The sequence below is a fragment of the Carassius auratus genome, chromosome 16, assembly GCF_003368295.1.
Source record: "Carassius auratus strain Wakin chromosome 16, ASM336829v1, whole genome shotgun sequence".
Taxonomy (NCBI): domain Eukaryota; kingdom Metazoa; phylum Chordata; class Actinopteri; order Cypriniformes; family Cyprinidae; genus Carassius; species Carassius auratus.
This window is the reverse complement of record NC_039258.1, coordinates 15,408,637-15,430,496: the sequence shown is the minus strand read 5'-3', so window position 1 is coordinate 15,430,496 and position 21,860 is coordinate 15,408,637. Positions and strand designations below refer to the sequence as shown.

The 21,860-nt window shown below is 37.6% G+C and overlaps 1 protein-coding gene across 4 annotated transcripts in view; it reads right to left on the bottom strand.

Moving 5' to 3' along the window:
• hdac9b (histone deacetylase 9b) overlaps window positions 1-21,860 on the bottom strand; it is a 53,221-nt gene that overhangs the window by 13,756 nt on the left and 17,605 nt on the right. The window contains exons 1-5 of one of the 4 annotated variants that reach the window (XM_026284346.1): window positions 13,050-13,542; window positions 4,699-4,940; window positions 4,437-4,587; window positions 2,830-2,950; window positions 1,903-2,024 (exon numbers count right to left, since the gene is read on the bottom strand). In XM_026284346.1, the coding sequence (XP_026140131.1) occupies window positions 1,903-2,024; window positions 2,830-2,950; window positions 4,437-4,587; window positions 4,699-4,940; window positions 13,050-13,161 (748 nt within the window). In that variant the 5' untranslated portion in view covers window positions 13,162-13,542. Of the gene's footprint in view, window positions 1-1,902; window positions 2,025-2,829; window positions 2,951-4,436; window positions 4,588-4,698; window positions 4,941-13,049; window positions 13,543-21,860 lie in introns of those variants that run through there. The other 3 variants (XM_026284347.1, XM_026284344.1, XM_026284345.1) reach the window with 3 other exon arrangements.

Here is a 21,860-nt window from a genome sequence, read left to right as displayed (position 1 = left end):
ATGTGCCAGTCAATCATCTCATTTGAAATCCAGGACGTGGAACAACTAGCATCTTTGTGTGGCTCCTGTTTCGTACCCGCTTTGAGGGGACTTTAATTGAGACGGACAGGAAGAGGGGGAAGGGACCTTGCATGGGTGTGACCACATATAGAATTGGAATCCAACTAGAAGGAAATAGGTTTTAAAAGGTTTAGGAAATGGATTAGATTAACGCACTTAAAGAGGAGTAGTTCCAAACCCTTATTTGGTTATCTGGTGCATATTCCTCATCTAAATACACTTGAATGGTTTATTCCAAAAGTTTGTTGCTTGAAGAAGTTCTACAACAATGAATAAAGAAAAAAATATAATTGAAAAAAAAAAGGATATTTTGGTATAATTGTATTATTATTTCTTAGAGGGAATAAAACCATTCACAGCATATTTTTTTTTAAATGTCAACAAAAAATTGTCCACTAAAGTCATGTGGTGCAACTAACTTTAAACCATGTAGGAAGCAATGTTTCTGATAAGGTCTGTTAAAATATCAGATATTTTGTGTCAAGGTTTCTTAAAATATGTGCATCTTTTTTCAAAAGGAAAGGTTAGTAAAATATCATACGGTGCAATAATAAAAAAAACGTTATTATATCTATTAATTAATAATAATATAAATTTTTACATTTAAATATATTTAAAATTCTTTTTATACTCATTTTACACTGATATGTATTCAAATATACTCAAATTTAGTCTATCGATTATTAACTGATTGTTACATCAAATGACATTTTTAGAGTCATGAAATGTAAACTTTTCTTTTCGTATGGTTTTTCAATGACATTTTTTGTTTTTTCTTTATAACGGTCACACCATATGTCATTGATCTTAATACAGTGGCATATGGACCAAAGCAATTCATATTTGGTAAGTTTTTATTACAGCAACAGCTCAGGCCTCTAACACACTCTCTCTCTCTCTCTTTTTTCTTTGCTTGGGACAGCCATTGCTTTCTCAGCGTGCTGTTTGGATTCCAGAACCTTCCGCTCCTTTTAGTTCTCAGGATATTGGCTGGTTTCAGTGGAGCGAAGCAGAAATCGATGCTGAAACTGGGAGGTTACTGTTCAAAAGCTAAGACAATAAACATGTCTCTTTCATGTGTCCATAAAGTGCTTATTTGAACAGAACAACCTACATAATTACCTTAGATTAGTTTACATTTGGCAGACACAGTTCGAATAATTTAGAATTAAACCTCACTTGCCTGATCCCCAAATTATGTAAATACACAACATGCCAACCCATATGGGAAAGCATTTAAGCAGGTATAATTGTTTATTGTCATAATTCAAAGGGACACAAAGGGGAAGGAATGTAATGTCATTTCCGTGACTTAACAGCACAGTTATGAACAGGTCGGCCTTTGCAAGAACTCATGACTGGCCAGCCAAGTGGGAGTCATAACTCACATTAATACTGACTTCCTACGAGACTCCTTCCAGCACTGAGTCAACAAACCTGTGGTGTTTTCTGCGAAAAAGTCCAGGATTTTAGAAATAATTAAAGCCTCTTATACAGCTGAAAATGATATACCTTTAGCGTTTTAGGAAATCTGTGGTTCTATAGCATGCTCAGAGGAAAAGAAATCCTACTGTGGAAATCCACTCTTCATTACACTTTCCCTGAAATAATGCAAATCCGAGCCTATGCGTGTAGTCTCTCGAGGGATCTTGTAATTCTGGGAAAAAGACTTTTGAGTCATAACCCCACCTCCCATGTTTCATAAAGCAATAAAAACTGAAATTAAATATAATTTGTAGTACGTCTCATGAATGCAACGCACATTATGATGATATTACGAAACGATAGTGTGAGTAACGTCTTTTTGGGACAGTTCTGAGAGGCCGACTTTTAGAAACCTACCTGTCTTCCTCAGAGGAAAGTCGTCCCGGGAGTCTTGTGGGGAGAGCAGGGAGATCTTGCAGGAGGAGGACGCTCCTCCCAAAGGAGGTGAACTTTGCTCCAGAGAGGTGTGATGGGAGGCCCTGAACAGAAAGGAGAAGCAAACTGAACTCCTGAACTTACCTCACAGTCATAAATACAGCAGACAGCTCTTTTGTGCTCTAGTACTATCCACCTTTGTATCACATTACTGATTATTAGTTCAAATCAGCTACATTTTATTAGGAAAGTCTGAAATGTTCCTCCAGTCTTGCTTTATTTATGTTTTTAAATATTTTACATCATGTAAATACACATCATTCAAAAGTTTGGAGAGTTTTGGAAAGATTTTTTATTTATTTATTTAAGAATAATTTATAAATAGTTTTATTAAGCAGTAAAGATAATTATGTTACAAATAAATGTTAAATAAATGTTGTTCTTTTAAACATAATATTCATTAAATAATCCTAAAAATAATGTATATTAAGCAACACAACTTTTTTTCAATAATAAATATTCGATAATAAAAATGTTTTTGAGCATCAAATCAGCATATTAGAATGATTTCTGAACGATCATGTGACACTGAAGACTGAAGTAATGATGCTGAAAATTCTGCTTTGCTATCACACTAATAAATTCTATTATAAAACACATGCATATAGAAAACAGATACTATTTCAAACGATTCCTGTTTTGGCTGTATTTTTGATCAAATAAATGCAGTCTTAGTAAGCATAAGAGACTTTACAATCATAGTGAATAATATTTTGATTTATTAAGATGTTACATTTTTAATAGTATTTCAGTTTAAATTAATTTAAAATGAAAAGTCAGAAAAAAAAATCCAGCTCTTTTAAAACAGCAAATGTTTGAAGGTATCTGAAGTATGTGAAGGTTACTTACGTGTACCAGAGTCTGGAGCTCTGGGGGACCCCATTGGTTGTACCGTCTTTGGTGGATTTACTCAACAGAAACTCTTGGAGTTTCTGCTTGACCTCAGTGCTGGCCACTGCACCTGTCAGACCAGGAGACGCACAAACAGAAATTATGAGCATCTTGGGGTTGATTCAAATTATATTTAGATTCAATAAAACTGAGACATTCCTGACAGAGCTCGTCTAACATTCTGTGGTTAGCGTGATACAGTCACTGTAAACAGAAAGAATGTTTCCAGAGTTTGGCTTCATTTCAAGGTCAGAGAAATGAGTGTATTACTGCCACTCCCAGACCCAGCAGGATCTGCCTCAAACAATAGCATCTCTCCAACACATTCACCCACACGCTCCTCTCAAAAGCTCCAGTTCAGATGCCTCTGTATCTGTAACATCACTGGCTAAACATTTTTGAGCACCTTAAACAGATGAAGGAATATCTCCCTCTTCTGGACAGCAGCAGTGGAGCACTCCTGAAGGCTGTTAAATCAAACTTTGTGCAAAACTAAGTTCTAATTTATTTATTTATAAAAAGTTATTTGTATGAATACTGTTTAGGCTGTTAATATTAAGACACATTTCTTATTAAATTAGGATAAGGGAATTATCGAAAACTAAATATATTCTAATGGTGCATTAATATTATATGCATAGATTATTTTAATTATCTTATTTATTAATGATAATTTAGCACAATTTCCTCTATTTTTTATCTGTAACCATATTTACTTTACTTTACTTTACTTTCATGAATTTGAACCAATTTTTTTTCCAGATTTACCCACATAAATAATAAAATGATACATAACATGCAAAACCAATAGCACAATATGGCCTTATCCCTTCATCAAGTGTGTTTTCGTTGCGCACTTCAAAGCGAAGTGGCATTTCGTTCAGGTGATCAGCTCGAGAGAAGTCTTTTCCGCCCCACAGATTTAATTTTCGTTATGCGTTTTTACAGCGTTGCTCATTATGATACATCACACGTGATTCTGTTGAGCTTCTGTATTAGCCAATCAGAGGCGTTTAAATCAGTAATGGCTGAAATCCCAGAGTTCTGTTCAGACTGAAACTCTCGAATTCCCTCATCATATGCAACAAAATGCAGATGTACGTACGATGTAAGTAAGAGATTAATTTAGCATACAGTGTATGGACAACTTAACTGTTAATAAGAGGAGTTATAGGTCTAAGTGCTTAAACACTAGCTAGACTGACTGCTCATGTAGATTGTGTTCCTTCACTGCATGATTTCAGTATGATAAAATGCATTTAGAATACTGCCAAAATTCAAGATATGTACATTTGTTAAAACATGAAATGTATTAATTAAAGGTACATTTAGAACAGATAAATAGCTGTGATTAATTTTTGATTAATCACGAGTTAACTCGTGACAATCATGCGATTAATCACAATTAAATATTTTAAACCATTGACTTTTTCAAGTGAACATGGAAAAGAAGCAGACGTCATATAAATCTGTCATTTGACTGATGATATTTTGATGGTATTAGGTCCAGACAGGTTGTGGAGTGTTTGAGTGTTGTGTGGGTGAGCGTGATGATGAGCTCTTACTCTCTCTGCACTTCTCTCTGTTGCGGAGAACCAGGACTTGTTGTTCACGACGATGTCTCTCCAGTTCTCTCTCCTGACTCTGGAGCTCTAGTTTCCTCTCTTTCTCCAGCTGCTCCTGTTGTTGCTTCATAGCAAGTAGCTCCTGCTGCAACTAAGAGGCAGATGCTTATTATACATTTATGCATCTAGTTGTACTGTACGGTTGTACCTCTTCCTCTTTGTGTTGCATCAGCTCAGTATGTCAACAGGTTTGTGTTGGTACCTTCAAATGCTCCTGTATCTGGGCCTGATGCTGGCGAACCAGGTTCTCGTGTTGCTTCTGGAACTCACTGATGAGTAACTGTTTCTGAATCTGCTGCTGTTTCTGAATGAGGAGCAGCTCTTGTTGAAGTTGTCTTTCCCACACATTGGGATCTGAAGCAGAGCTCTGCATCCTAACGTCTGTACGTAGGTCCAGTGGGGAGCCCGGATCAAGAGCCAGTGGAACCTCTGGCTTAATGTCCACTGAGAAATAAAAGAGTGAGAATAGAAGGATTTAGTACAAAAGTCTTTGCTACATTTTGATGGTTTATTATTATTAATTATTTAGAGATATTTAAATGATCAGGTACACATATATGAAGATATTAATATCTTTAGTTTTGAAATGGTTAATATTTGAAAAACTTGAGTCCATCAAATCAAAGTCATGTGGCGCAACCAACAAAGTCATGTGGTACAACCAACATGCATAAAAAAAAAAAAAAAAAAAAGATTAAGAAGTATTATATGTCATATGCAGGACCCCTGGAGACACTCATGACAAGGTCAGTATCAGAAAATTGGGTGTCAAGACCATGTGTAAATTGCAATGTGTTCACTACGCCAAAACATGACGACATTCATGAATATTTATAAAAATAAAATTATAAAAAATTTGACAGTTCATTCATTCACATGCATTAATTGCAAGAAACTTTTTAGTTTAATTATTTGTACTTGAGAGTTACACCACATGACACTTTTAGAGACATTACATTTAAACTGTGTTTTAAAGTCAAGTTGGCTTTCAATGTTTTTATCGTTCATCAGCTGTTAAAAAAATCTGTATGAAAGTGATTCTAACAATATTGTTAATTGTGTCATTATCATTATAGTTTTGTAGATTTCTTGTTGTTGTTGATTTTAAAAACTTTGTTTAATGCTATAGTTATAGCTTGGTGTTAGCAGGTCTTAGGTTGAATCTTCCAACGTGCTAGAAAAAAAATATTTCCTAATTTCCCTCCTCAGCTGAACACCTCCCCCATCAAAAGTTTCTAAGTATGGCCCCGTATGAGCTTCCCTGATACAGTAGGCAGAGATACAGTAGAAACAACTTTGCAATAGTGTGTCTACGTACATAAGAATCCCAGCCAGCATTCCATGTGTAATTCTGAAGGTAATTACTAGCCATGGTTTGGTCCAGTGTTTTCTAATGACCTCTCTGGTCAGTATGGAGACTGCAGTGCTGCAGTTCGTTGTTCAGAAATTTGTGATGTTTTTGTTCCTGCTTCTTATTCCCCTACCATCCTCCCTCCTTAGAGCCATCATCACACCTTCACCATTATGGAAAATTGCTGCTTTAGTCTTCAAGCTGTGCCTCATTACAAGCAATACACCGGGTACAAAAAAGCAGAGGGCATCCCCTAGGCCCCAAGAACTATATATATATCCAAGAGACCGTGTAAATCAATAGCAAGCCTGGAGGATAGTCCCTCGGATAAAGCGGATAAGAGAAGATGCTCATCATAAGAGACTGTGACTCTTTTGCGTGACGAAAAGCAATTACATATCATGGCGCTTGGAAAGTGTATAAGTACAGAATGATATATGGGTGTGGAGAAGACAGACAAAGAAGTTACAGAACAGCTATGATAGACAGACTGACAGACAGACAGATAGACAGATAGATAGATAGATAGATAGATAGATAGATAGATAGATCTTTAATCTTCAGAAAGCTTGTTATTGGCATAACGCACCACCACCTGTTCCATTCTCAAACACACAGAGGCAAAGCCTTTAAAGCATGAATTCTATCCATTAACCTGTGTCTCTTAAGCCTAGAATATTCCCCTAATGATCTGCCATAGCAAGGCACTTACTGTGACGCACGCAGCAATTCACACATTAATGGTAAAGCATTTGTGTGCTTGTTTGGTCGAATATAATGTTCTCCGCCATCATCAGAAATGTCTGCATGCGCAACCGCTGATTATAAATAGCAACATAAAAGCAAGTGGTGCAATCTTAGTCTATGACAAAACCCACACCCAATCCACCACCCAAACTGGCTGCCATGGCAACGCTGGCGACATCATAATGACTCCTCTTCCTGCAGATATTGAGCTGCGCTGTGTGGTGTCTCCTCACCGAGAGCACCCATGGATATTATATCATCCCTTATATAAGACAGAAACATACACACACACAAACTCCCTCTTTCTGTCGACACTGATACACGTCGGCTATGCCTGTCAGCTCCACTTGAGGTCCAACTTCTGGGTGTTTAGCAAAAATTCACCTTGGTTTGTTGGCGTGATGGCACTTCTCAGAAGAGAGGCGACTTTGAAGCGACAGGAGCGGCTCTCTCTAGTGAGCCAAACAGATGACCCCAAGCATCCTGGAATGATGGGGGGAATATTAATTCTGACTTGAGAGAGCTCTTTACAAAGAGCAGCCTGTGTTCTTACAGCACTCATGGAGTCAGCCAATGAGCTTCGACAATGAGTCACAGGCATTGGGCTCACTGCCCAAATGGAGCTAAAAATAGCCTCAGAAACACCTGCTGGTTTGGAGCACTCGCCACGGTGATATCTCATTTATCTTATGTTTCCCTGCTTGCCCTCCCCACTACCATCATTAAAAAGATACACTTTGATCCAACCATCCAGCTGAGCTCTTGGCAAAGAAACCTTAGGTCAACCCACTCACACCTCCCAACTCAACTGGTAGCAGGTGGTTTGAAGATTAAGAATGACCAGGTTAGACCAAATCGCCCTCTGGACAACACAACTTAACCTTGTTCCAGACAGTGTGACATCATTGTGTAACATTGTTGGGAAGAGAAGCGTTGGCGTCATCAAAGGTCAAAAGGCTTCTTCTTAATGTGAACTATAGGGTTTAAAAATGGTAACTGGAAGGAATTTAATTACTTTTTGAATTCCTTTTAACTGTTCCGGTCCCTTACACAAGTCTTTTAATACCTTTTAAGAATAAATATTTGGGGAAACTTACAAAAAGAGGAGAAAAAATAATTAATTCCCTACTTAAATGGTTAGTTCACCCGAGAATGAAAATCCCTCCATCTTCAACTCACACTCGAAGGATCCTAGGTATATGTGACTTTCCTCTTTCAAAATAATCCAATAGAAGTTATATTAAAAATTGTCCTTGCCCGTCCAAAACTGTCAGTGGGGTAAGCGGTTGTTTGTTGTCAACTGTTCAGAAGACGTAAAATAAAGTGCACGCATCTGTAATAAAACATCCCTCACATGGCTCCAGGGGGTGAATAAAGGCCTCCTGTAGCGAATCCATGTGTTTTCGGAAAGTCACATACACCTAGGATGCTTCGAGGGTGAGTAGAAGATGGACAAATTCTCAGGTGAACTAACCCTTTAAGGAGACATTCGTTCGTGAATCAAACTAATGTGATTGGGCTAGTTTTGTAGCAATTGGTTTTGTTTTTAAAACCTGGCAACCCTGCCTACTTTTCACTTCATTTGAGAAAGGGACTGCACTGGTCACACTGACTGTTTCATTATGTATCATGGTGTTGCACTGCGTACACATGACACATTGCCTGTTTTTGTACTGTATTCTCGTATTCATATTTAGCACAGAAAATGTGTGAGAACCACTAACACCAAGCGTCACGCGGTTCCGTCATTCGATTAGATCTATATTGCTTCAGTCCACTTAGCTCTCACAATACATTGTTGACTAGATGAATCAACAGGTTGGATGCTGTAGAACCGCAATGACATTCATTTTTTTCCACCAGTCCTGCCACTCTATTTGAATTATGTTCACAAGGCACTTGTTGAGAGTACAGTGGGACGTGGGCCATTTTTGCATCACCTGACATCAGCACTAAATTGGTGTTATGAGACAAAACACACTCGCACCTCGTGTTTTGGCCTCGAGCCTTTGGAAGAACATTATGTGTAACGAAGCAAAGATGTTGATGTATTAACGCCAGTTGAGCTGAAAAGAGAATGGCAATCAGCAGTAACTAGGCTAAATATAACTGCTTTTCTGAGCACACTCTTAATATAGGGAATGTGTGAAAGACTGTCAAACGTGTGGAGCCATCTGGTAATTTTAACTCGGGCAAAAATAAGTGCACCCTGTCAATTTTATGTAAGCTATTGCGCTGCCCACCCCTACCACCACAAACATTTCAAGCACCTTCTAGCTTTCATGAACTGTCTTTAGTTGTGGTTTTACCAACAATTTCTCAACTGAACGATATGACATGAGATGAGAATGGTGGTGCAGATGTGGCACTGTATCAGTAAACACAAGTACGAAGACCGAAAGCACCCAGTTTTATTTTTAGCAGGAAGGGGTGACAAGCATTCTGCCCCGCGTCTAAACGGCTCCCTTTCCCCAAAGGGATATTGTGACTCATCTGCTGTAATCCATTTCCCATAATCCCTTGAGCAATGCATTTCTAGACTGATGCTTCTCATTACTGTTGATTACTGAGATGATCAAAGCCTTGAGTTTGAAGTGCGGCATACATCCATAAAAGCAAACCTCCCACACACCGTTAAGTGAAAAAGGTACTAAATTAGACTCTTAATTAAGCGTTTATGCATACATGACAGTCTGTATTGGAAGAAATGTCTCACACAATGATGTGCTACCTTTTAATTTAAAATGAAAATTGTCTTCAGTATAAATAGGCTTTACAGAGTCAGTGCAATGTTGAATCTCTAAATTAAATTATAAAGTTCATGACTTTTCTAATGTTATGTTTAAAAAAAGAGCATAAATAGTCTTATATTTTAGTATGCTTCAAATAAATGCTGCATATGTTAACCTTTCCTGCAATGAGGCTGCTGGTACATCATTTATATACGGAGTACAGATAACAAGCTGCTAAATAATCAGGTGCCCTATAAATTAGCCTCCGGCACATTTAAATTGAATTCTATTTTTTAACCTCTGTTGTCAGTAACAGTTTTTTTTATATTTGGAGGAGATACGGTGCGTTTCTTAGCAAAATAAGTGATGCTTTTTTGGCTGCATATGCTGCGGTGACTGAGTGCTCATTATTGCTGATGTTATTCTGGGTTGCAGGCGTGTCTAAAGCAGGAAACGCTGCTGTATTTTTAAGTAGAAGCTTATTCTTCACAGCAAAAACAGGACAAGGGGAATCCAGATCATCCCTTTCAGCAAAAAACATGTTTCTGGGGTTTATTTTTGGATGATTAATTAAATACAAGAAGAAAATGCCCTAAAAATTAGTAAATATAAGTAAAGCAAATATAATTGACTTAATTTTCCTTAAATGTATTAAAAAATTATAATAATATAAATATTACAAATATATATTTTTAGATAAGCCAAGGATAGAAAATAGTTTCCATCAACATTTGGATTAAAAAACAAACTGAACTTATAAAATAAGTATCGAACTCATCAATATAATATATTTTTAAAGGTGCTGTTGACATGAAATTGTCACCAGATGTCGGTAACAACCCAAGCAATCTATACATACAAAGAAAACAAAACAGTAAGTTATGAAATTAAGTTCAGAGTAATAAAGTAGAATGACCACGGGGGGAATGTATTGAACACATGAAGAAAGGGAGGTGTAAAAAGACATGGAAAGCCAAGACACCAGCAGAAATCAATCAATAATTAGAAAGCAATCCTGCCCCTAGTCACTGGAAATTAATATGAGCTGGTTTAGTCCCAAACGATGGCCTATAAAAGGTGTCTCATTACCAACGTGTCACAAGAGAAACATTTCATGATGGGTAAAAGCAAAGAGCTCTCAAGAACTTCGCAACCTTATTGTTGCTACCTTTAGAAATATATTTACTGAGAAAAATGGTGATGTATTCAATACTTATTTCATCCGCTGGGTGTGTATATACAGTATATATGACATAATTTAAATATTTTTTAGAGAATTTGTTCTATGAATAATGTGTTTGTGAGAATTAAAAACTAACTACATTGAAACTCTTTCACAATGATTTTGTAAACCTATCCAATTTATTTATTTCAATAATCAAAATCTTGAAAATGTATGGAAAAAAACGAATTTTTCCATCCAACAACAATCACAGCCCTGACATTAAACATCAGCGAGAGAGTCATTCCACTCGTTATGATGAATAATACATTCATCATATCAGCCCAACAAAAGGTTCAATGTTCTACTTTATAGTTCTCCATAGACCGCATGATCACATTATTTGCTCATCACTGCCATTAGCATAATCCAAAGCTCATGTTTAAAAAGTAAAATAGCCTGGAGTCATTGTGAAAGGCTACAGATAAAAGCAACAAGATGATGCATGAACAGTCATTTATTTTATTCAGAAATATATTAAAAACTTCACTAATCAATGGATTGTCGCCAATTATAACCTACATTAAGGGACTGCTTGTTCGGTGAGCATAAAATTGCTGCCAGTGTATTAGACTAGATGTCTTTATGAGTATTTTACACTTGAGACACTTTGTATCGTGTTTTTGCTGAAGCAGACATGTCAAATAAACCAGAACAAACTGTAGTACTACAAGACATTTCACACCAAACAGACGATGACTTTTCAACCGTTCATTCAAAATATTTTGTTCAGTCAACAGAATATTCAGCCTTCTAACATTTGCTTTACTCTGAATTGTCAGAATGATTATAACAGTTGCACGGAGACAGCGGGTGCACATTAGCATTACAATAAACATCTTCCGACAGCAGCATCGCTCCCATAGAGTTATGGCTCGACTCTGATCACACATTTTCAAGCGTTGCTTTGAACCAAAGAGCTGAATCCTTGAGCATGTTCAGTGTTACAGATTAAATCCTTAAATCGGCACTCTTAAGGAACACTTAACTTGACCTATTTGCCTCAGTAACCACAACAAATTAATTGCAGTTTGTCTTTTGATCGCACGGTGAAAAGCTCTAACTACTCCAGATACTCCACACTCCGCATTTTTTGCAGCAGTGCTATTTGCATCGAGCAGAAACGCAAAAAAACTAACAGACATTTTTAACAAGCAGAACCCTTTTCAACAATAACGGATGTAAAACATAACCGCATATCACATGACAGTGAAAAACTCTCTGTTAATAATAACTGTTCCACTGTATATTAAGTGTTTGTCGAGATGGTATGATAGCAGAGCGCCACGGCGGCTAATCTTAGCACTCTAATGCTATAAGCTGAGAATAACATACTAAGAATAGCTGACCCACAGAGCGAGCAGCGGGCCTGCCTGCCTCGCTCGGGTGGCTGTTGTTTAACTGCATACTTCTTTTAATGCCATGCATGCCTGTACGGGGCTTTCACTGGACAGATGAGCATTAATTGAATGGCTCGGTATTAGGCGGAGGAGTTTAGGGCGAGAAACGGGGTGCCCTACTGCCCTGGCTGGTTGGACTTAGTCCCCTAACAGGTTGCTCTGCTGAGCCTTATTGAAGACGACAGCTCAGTCTTTCTCTTGTCTTTGTACACAGTGCTCATACAAAATGAGAGTCAGAACTATATTTAGAATGACAGGATTGCGTTAGGCAGTGCGTGCGCTGATTTGCGAGTCGAAAAAATTTAGCGTACTTTCAGTTATGTTGCAACGATGCTGAAATCTAGGCAGAGCATCTCCTGTGGTTCAGCGGTGAAAAGTGCAAAGAGAGAAAAATCAGAGGTGAAGCAATGTCCTCCACCCTTCTTTCAGGAACCGAAATGACTCAATCTGTCTTATTATATACGCACTTCCTTCCCCCCCACATTCACCCCAACTTTCATATCATGGATTTCCCAGAACAACACCGTTTCAAACCGGTCAGAGTTTGCGCGAGCGGCTCTCTGGCAGCGACCACAAGTCAGAGACAACAGCAAAGAGCACAAATGAGTCACGCTCAAATTTTAGACAATAAAGCTAACACATCCTTGCTCGCTGATGTCAGAGCCCAGCTCTCCTCAAACAGAGTCAGGTCAAAAATAGAACGGGTTGATTGTCTTTGGCGAAACGCGAACAGCAACGTCCCTTTCATGTTGACGCCGTATTTCTCAGGAAGTTTCCTCTCTCCTGAATTAAAGGCTAAATTCGCCTAACATCCTGTACGCGTTCTGTTTTTATCCCCATTATAACCTAAGCTTTCTGACGTCTGACAGGATAATTACAGTACCTTGAGCTGCCCCTTTGTTAGTTTAGTGGTTTAAGGTTAAACCCACTAACAGTCATCCACAGAACGATGCTCTCCTGAAAGTTTCTCCTCGGACAGCATAATAACATCACGAACACGAATCTTACAGCGCTTTAAACCGGCAGTATAAAACTCCACCAGTTCAAGACCCTTCTCATCAGAGTACTAAATACAGACCGAGATCTTACAAAAAGAGTCACCTGAGTTGTTGACGTTGTGCATGTCAGTGTCGTGAGGGGTCGGAGGCAGCCGGTGTTTCCCGATGATGTCTGCGGAGAAACAGGAGTCAGCCTCGTAAATGGTCTGGAGCATTTGTATTTGAGTTAGCAGCACATCGTCTGCCAGCCCTGCTCTTCCTGTATTGCTGTCAGCTTGTCCCCTCCTCTTCTCTCGGTCTCTCTCTCTGTGTTTGTCTCTCTCTCTCTCTCAAGAGACCAGGATTTGCCCCTGCCTCCTCCTCCTCCTCCTCTTAAGCGACACCCGAAGAGTTATAGAGCTCCCCCTCACTAACAATAAAAAGCTTCACTCCTCCTCTGCTCTGCTCATCTCTTCGCTTCTTCTCCTTCGCTTCGACACCTAAGTGGCTCTGAGAATCAGCAGGAGAGTCTCTCACATGCTCTACACTCTGCCTTCCTCTTGTCCTGACAAAACTGCTTGTTATTTTCTCCCCGATGTGTCAGATTTACTGTTTTTGGTTCCTCCTCCCTCTCAACCAGATTTTTATCCTCTAAGGTTGGTTGGAGTTGCATTCAGCTCCTGTTTCTGTCTCTCTCTTTCTGGTTTTCCTTCAAGTAGCTTGCTGCAGAGAGGAGGAGGCTGATTTGCATGCGAATCAACAAGAGCATGGCCCACAGGTGACAGAAATAGAACAATGGCCGGCTCGGGCTATAAATAGGTCAGGCGCGGTGCGGGGATTGGAGCAGCATTGATGCGTTTAAAAATATCGCACCGAACACAGCTGTGGCCCTCATCTACAGCCAGAAGGCATGTCTCCGTGTCTATCGCTCTGTCGGTTTAGTATGCTGTCTATCTTTATCTCTTCTTTCATTTTCTCTCTCACTCCATCTCTCTTCCATTATCATGCCTCTGGCCTCCATAAAAAGACACACTACCGGTTTTCTGGTGTTATAAATATTTCCTCCCTGCATTTTGCTTGACACGTTGCTGCTCTGAGCTGCGCCGCTGACACTCTCGCAGGGTTTATGTGCTCGGCATGCAGAGTAAAATGCAACATCTTGCATTCATATCTTGCATTTAAAACTGAACGAATGGCATCATATTGATTCAAATATGAATGCAGGTTGAATAAGGCAATGGCAAAAACATATGCAATCGAATTACTAACAATATATATTTAAAATGTTATTAAAATTGTATTGCCTGATACCAGATAGTTATATGTCATCCTGTTCTGGACCCTTTAACAGGGCTACAGGGCCCCCTATTATGCATAAAACATGTGAAAGCTTATTTATCAGTAAAAAAAAAAATTATATTTGATAGTGAATATTAAATGATACTTGAAAATATTAAATATAAAATTAAATAGCTTTAAAATTAAATAATCTGCTTTTATATTGTTTTATGCTGCTTTTATATTTTAAAATTAAGTAATTATTTTTTTATTATTTTAAATAGATTTCTTACTTTTTTTCTTTCTTTTTTTTTATCATGATACGTTTGACAGCCATGAAAAAAAAAATCTAATTTTGAACACTCAAAGCAGAACCTACTATGAAGCCCCTTAAGGGACATGGTGAGGGAAATAAATTAAAATTGAAAGAAAAAATTTATTTTAAAGCTTGTGTATTCTCTAGACAAATCTTTCGCTCCCCCAAAAAAACTTTGCATTCACACACAAAATTTTAGGATGGAAATAATATGAGGTGGGAGAAACAACTACACACTATTTCTCAGGGGAACGCAACACCTTTGAATGAGAATGAGAATGTTTTGCAAAACAAACTCAAAAGCATTGAAATATAATTTTTCCACCCATCTCGTTTATTTTCCATCACCATGTCCCCTCAGGGGTTCGAAGAAACCTTTGGCTTCCACAAAGAACTTTTATTTTTAACGGTGTACTGCATGTCATATTTCATTTGCCAAGATATCCTATAGAAATTCTGCACTGTCAAGAACAGTTCTCAGGAGAACACATTCTTTTAAGCACCAACGCAGTCCAAGCTGAACTTAGCTTGTGCTTTGTGTGCATGTGTGTGGTCATTTGTAGACTGGGCAGGTTGTATATTGAGGTCAGTGTTGCTCTTCAGGAGGGATTTCCCAGCTGGCCAAGTGTGTTTAAGATGAATTAGTAGCTCAGAGCACACAGGGGAAGTCATCTGTGTGACAGTCAAACTTTATTTAAAACTCTCACTTTAGTCTCTTCTTTTGTCACGCTGCACTAAACTCTGATCCATGTTTTCCTTATCAATTTTTGAGAAACAAAGACTGAGCTTTTAAAAAGGAGGACTTACTGCACTACCTCAAGCATAATGGTTAATGGTTTTTAGGATGAGCTTAAGGGGAGTTAAAAACAAGTGTGCTTGTGAAGGGTTACTAATAGTAGTAACTATTGTGGCAAGAGCTTAAGTGCTAGTAACTAGGTAACTCTGGAATTAGCCTGCATCTATACATAGAGCATATACAGTATACTGTACAGCAGTCTGTCGCCTATATGAGCAAACTGAGATGGTCAGTTAATGGCACTATTTATTGCAAATATACACATTAAATCAGTAAATCACTTCCAGTAAGGTTAATATCAAAAAGCACCACTGAATTAGCTTATGCTTTCATTTGTTGAGATGACATAAAAGTTATAAGCTTCATATGTTCATCTAATATATATATATATATATATATATATATATATATATATATATATATATATATATATATATATTGCCATCATGAAATTACTCTCATTCTAAAATTTTATTTCTTTACTTTCTTTCTTCTGTGAAACATTTTGAGATTGCTTTTATGAAATATTGTTTTGAAAGTCCATCAAAAGATGCTTTGGTAAATTATATTTATGAGATAAAAAAGTTCAAATTGAGACATAAATTTATGATTTTGAAATGATGGCATACTAAGTCATAATTTTGAGAGTTAATAATATAAAAAGTTAATTATATTAAGTCCAAAAAAAGTGCTTTGGTAAATCATAATTATGCTATTAATAAATCATAACTATGACAAAATCTAAAATTGTAATAAATCATGATAAGTTAAAAATTATGACATATTAAGTCATAAGATAAAAAAAACATAAGTGACATAAGTAGACATTATTATGATATAAAAGTTGACTTAATTTCAGCCTTTTATGTCAAAATTATACTTATCCATGTCATAATTCATAACTTTTATCTTATGACTACTTATCTCATAATTAAAATTTATGTCATATATGATTCGTTTAAAGTATGTTTTTTTTCTTATGTGTTGGAAAAGCTGCAATCCTAAAACGGGTTTCCAAAATTCTTCAGAATATCTTCTTAAAAGTCATACGTACATGTTTGCAACTACATAACAGTATGTGAAGGATGAGAGAATATTCATTTTGGGTGATCCCATTAAGTCTGCATCTTCATAGTATTTCAGAGTGCTCAGCAGATCCAGATCACCTCAAAGACCCCATCTGCATCTAAAAATACTCTTTGTCATTTACACACACAACATACACTCTAATATCTGTATGTTATACTTCCCATGCTGGTTTTTGAAGGGATAGGCAGGGTATGTATTTCAATGTCCGTAAAGAGCAAGAAGCCCTGATAGATGGACAGAAAAAAGCGAAGTGGCAGGGGGCCCATAATAGCTCATCCACGTCAGCACTGGCCTTTATTCGTTCTAGTCTTATTAAAGCATTTGGGTGTAGCGTCAAAGTGTAAGCTGGAGTTACACACTTACACACACACACAAACATACATATATATGTGCCTGGCCAAAGACAGTGCTGTCACCTCCACGACATGAGCTGGATCAGACAAAAGCTCCTGAGCGTTTTCTGAATTTAAATGTGAGCTAAATGAAGAGCTCTCAACAAAACAGGGTAATAGAGAGAGAACAAGAACAAGAGAGCACATCAGAAGGGAAGGTCACCACAATGGGCTTTGTGTCACATCACAGACAGCACGTACATCATGCTCTGCTTTAACACAGTTACACAGGCAAAGGGTGATGGAGTTTATATACATTACAGCCTTTTGCATCAGAAATACATTTGTACACGTATACACACCAAAACTCAATTGCATTATGTCCATACATTTCCGAGTACATTATAGAATGTTTTTTTTTTCAAGGGCACCAAATGTGTTTACTCTAAAAGCTCTGCACTCTTTCTTTGGTTCCTTGCTCTCGCCTCGTTCCATATAAAGGCAGCGCTGCATTAGCTGTCCTCCGGGTGAGCAAATATTGCTCTTTAGTTAATTAGATCAGACTGCAGCCTGTTTTTGTTCCATACTGGATGATGACCACTTTGTGTGGGAGAAGGAGGTGTCAGTTCCAGTGTCTGCTCACTTGTTTTTCTTTGCTTCAAAGATCTCAGTCTCTTTTTGTCTCTCATGTCTATCTGTCTCTTTCTCTCTGAAACTCTTAGATCCAATAAATGGATTAGGTGCACTGTCTGACCAAGAAATTATACTTTTTCATTCATGGCTTGGGTGTGTGTGTGTTTGTGTTTGTGTGTGTGTGTGTGTGTGTGTGTGTGTGTGTGTGTAGAGCTACCTAGAGTGGCTGCACATTTGGACACAAAATTGCTTCAAAATATCTAAAGAAATTAGCCCCACCTGAAAAAAACAACTCCTTTTAAGAATCTCTTCAAATAAGAAAATGGTACGTGAAGAGAATAAACAATGTAGGCCTAGTCTATTCATTTCTCACAATGGTAGTAGAAGTAAGAGTTTGTGAATAATAATTCATTTAAAAACAATACAAGTAGCATTTGTTTTTACTACTTTTATACTAATTTCCTATCAAGCACTATCTTCTGTGCATGAGTGCTGCAAAAAAATATTATTTGGAATATTAATCGACTTCGAATGAGATTCGTTTGTAGGAACACGGCCGCGCAAGCCATCACAGACACGCATATGCTTTTATATGTTACAACAAACAAGCGGATGAGAAAATAACAAGTAAAATTCTATGAATAACTTATATTTTAGACCCAGTATTGACAGTTGAAGCAGAAGATCAACTGTCACGTGTCCCAATGCAACACAGTGGCAAATCCAACGTTTGGGTGAAAACGTAGATTCAGTGACTAAAAAAGTTGCTTGTTGCCACCTACTGGCGTAAAGAGTCACTGAAAATAACCAGGGGTCTCATTTATAAACGTTGCTTACACACTAAATAGGCATAGAAATTGCGTACACATTTTTTTACGCACATATCGGGATTTATACAAAAAATATTTATACAGTAAATATGTATAAAAAATATGCTTTTTTTTTATAAAACTCTTTTTCATGGAGTGAGAAAATAAATGAAGTAAACAATGACTTTAAACTCTGTTTTCATGTCGATATACACATTTACAAGAAATATTCCACTCGAATTAATAGAGATTAACACTGAAATTACATAATTTTACAAACAACATAATTGCATAATTTCATTAACAATAAACTATTTTCCTGTGACGTTGTTTTTATTAAAGCGAGGAGTGCTATAGGTGCACAATAAGTAATCTTTAAACTAAACTAAAGACCACATGTTATGAGAAATATTTTAGCGAGAACAATGATCGATGATGCGTAATTACTGCGATATTATGGCGGACACTGCTGTATTACTGAACAACAACAGCTGCACCGAGGTGTTACTGCTGTGTAAAGTAATCTCTACAACATTATGAAAAATTCCCCTATATTTGAAGGACATAACTTGGAGAAAACGGTAAGATTTATCTTATGAGCAAAATTGCATACATTTAATTTGAAATAATCGAAATTCTATTTGGCCAGTGTAAAAGAATGAGAGCATCTAAAATATCTGAGAACTATTTGGCGTGGGCATGGTTTTATAAATCTGAAAACTTTTGGGTGTACGCAAAATCTAGCTTTTATGCCTACATAAAATTTTAGGATGAAATCTACGGAGAGTTTTATAAATGAGACCCCAGGCCTGGCCAAAGATGACTAAAATATAGCAGTTTCAATAATACGTTTTCTATAAAGTTTTCTTATTTTATTAGAATATAGTTCTAAGTTCACACCGCAGCTATAGCTTAATGTAACAACACAGATGTCAGCTGAATCACTTTCAAAAGGGTTTTTTTAATTTATTTTTTTTTTACAAATGATGAGTGAAACTTTTTCTGCCAGATTTTTAAGAGCTAAAACATTGAAAGCAGCAAAAAAGATAAAAATGCAGTGCATGATTATAATGAACAGAGCATTATTGTCCCTTGATGTCATATCCACTGTAATTTTTGGTTTGTTTTGCAGTCACATTTCCTGTTGTCTGGTGAATTTTTGACAAGCGAATTCAAAACTATCTCCCCACACAGATTTCGCAACAGATTCTAATTGGTCACGAAAATTCATAAGTATTTCCCCACGGATTTCACAAAGGACCAAAAGCAAGCTGCTTGGTTTTGAAGGGACTTCTGTTTGAGCTCTTCATAAATTATATTGCAACACTACTGACAATGGACCTTTTTACCAACTACATTTTTTTATTTTTTTTTACAAGATATAATGGGACAGCACCTACAGTTTGTCTGGAACACAAAAACACAGATGGTTAAATTCCTGTGAAGATAGTTTGATTATAGAAACTATTTTTTTTTTTCACCTTAATTTTATTTTTAGTTTACAATAACAACCCAGATTATCATTTAGATAGCTAAAGGGGAAATGAATGAGTGGGTGTGATTGTGAGTATCTACAACAAGCAATTTTCCCTCCAGAAATATGTTGGTTTACCTATATGTGCTGTGTATGCATGGCTACGTATTTGCTCCCCTCAGAGTTTCATCATAATTGTTTGTGGCGTTAACAGCGGGATGCACTCGTTTCAGGTTGCCTGTGGCAGGGGAGCCCGGAGCTGTAGTTGTACTTAGAAACAGACAAGAAATCTCTGTCCTCCCATGGGTCCCGGCTCATCTGGGGCAACACGCCTCACAGACAGACTGCCAACATTTCAGGTTCATGCTTACACACTTGCATCAGTTCTCCTTCCCTCCTCCTACCTTCTTTCTGAGGTTTTCTTTCCTCTGCTCACTGCCTTTTCATCCTTCATAAAGAGCTGTTCAATCTCACTGTGTGGGAATTCGTCACCCGAGTCCACCTCCATCCTCATACAGCTACTTGATCGGCCACGTAGAAGCCCAAAGGCATCAGCACTGTTTACTGGAGGTCCAAACCCAATTAGCATCTCCATCTGGCTGTATTCTAGGGGCATGTTTCCGCTCTGTCTGATGATTTAGGTGCTGTGGCTTTATTAGGTTACTCCGTCTAGCCTCAGCTGGTATTTCCTGCAGGACATTTAGGTTGAGGGTGAGAGCACTTTGCGGTTTGGATCAGATAATGTGCAGAAAGTGCTTTTTCTGTTTACTTCATAAATTTCAATGGAAGTGTCTAATTGTACAGCAAAGAAGACAACCCTATTGACACACATTGTCAGGGGACCTATGCAACTATTTTTTAAAGGGTTTGTTAATCAAAAAAATTAAAATGTTATCATTTACTCAAGTTATGTCATTCCAAACCTGACTTTCTTTCTTTGGCAAGATGCACATGGAAACATTTTAAGGGATTTTTCAAGATATTTTAAGGTATGGTTTGTTTTCCATACCATGAAATTGGGCACGATTCCCTGATTTAATTTGAGTACTGGATTAAAAAAATTCCTCGATTGCATTTTGTCCTTATCAATAACCAGCAAAATACCAGAAGTGGCCCATTTCATATACAAGAATCCATGAAATGCATTATTGGAATATTTTCCAAGGCTGCATGGTATTAAATGGGTCATATGATGCTGCTAAAAAGAACATTATTTGGTGTATTTGGTGTAAATGAAATGTGTTTATCTGGTTTAAGGTTAAAAAAACAAATTATTTTCCACATACTGTACATTACTGTTTCTCCTCTAAGCCCTGCGTTCTGAAACATGTAGATTTGTACAAGTCTCATGGATATGAAAAGCGAGGTGTGCTGTGATTGGCCAGTTATCCAGTGCATTGTGAGGGAGATGTTATGCCCCTTAACATACTGTGATGCCCTATTCGGCCAGCGCGATGAGACATAAACATAACACCCATTATAAATGTGATATAAACATGATTTCTAGTCACGTCCTCTTTTGGAAGGCTAAACAAAGTAGTTTCGCTTTCTCAACAAAACAGTGTCACACACTGCGGCCTTGAGTGAGCAGAGGCTGGCTTGAATGAGCAGAGACAGGCGAGCTTGAGAACGGCGCGGCCAGCGGTTTCTACGAAGGAGTGTCCGTTGGGCTTATGGCAACTATAAATGTCGACCCCGGGCTGGACTCCGCTTCATCTACAGTGAAAGCAGATCCGGTGATCCACAGTGCAAAGTTTATGTATTTCCTCAGCTACCAGCACAGATCAGCTCCAGGCATGAAAAAAGCGGATGTCATCCTCTTTTGGAAGGCCAAACACAGGATGTCGGCAGAAACAACAATTGTACAACCAGAATAAAAGGTACGCCTTCTTTCTGTGCGTGAAAATCTGGGAGGCATTTTGCTAATCTTCCCATATGCTTTTGACATGGTTAACCACCACATTCTCCTGTCAATCCTACTGACTAAGTGCATCTCTGGAAACACACTGGTTTGAGTCTTACCTATCAGATAGGTCTTTCAAGGTATCTTGGAGAGGTGAGGTGTCCAAGTCGCAACATCTACTGGGGTACCTCAGGGCTCAGTTCTTGGACAACTTCTCTGTCTACTTGTTATCATTAGATTCTGTCATTCAGAAACATGACTTTTCATACCACTGCTATGCTGATGACACTCAACTCTATTCCATC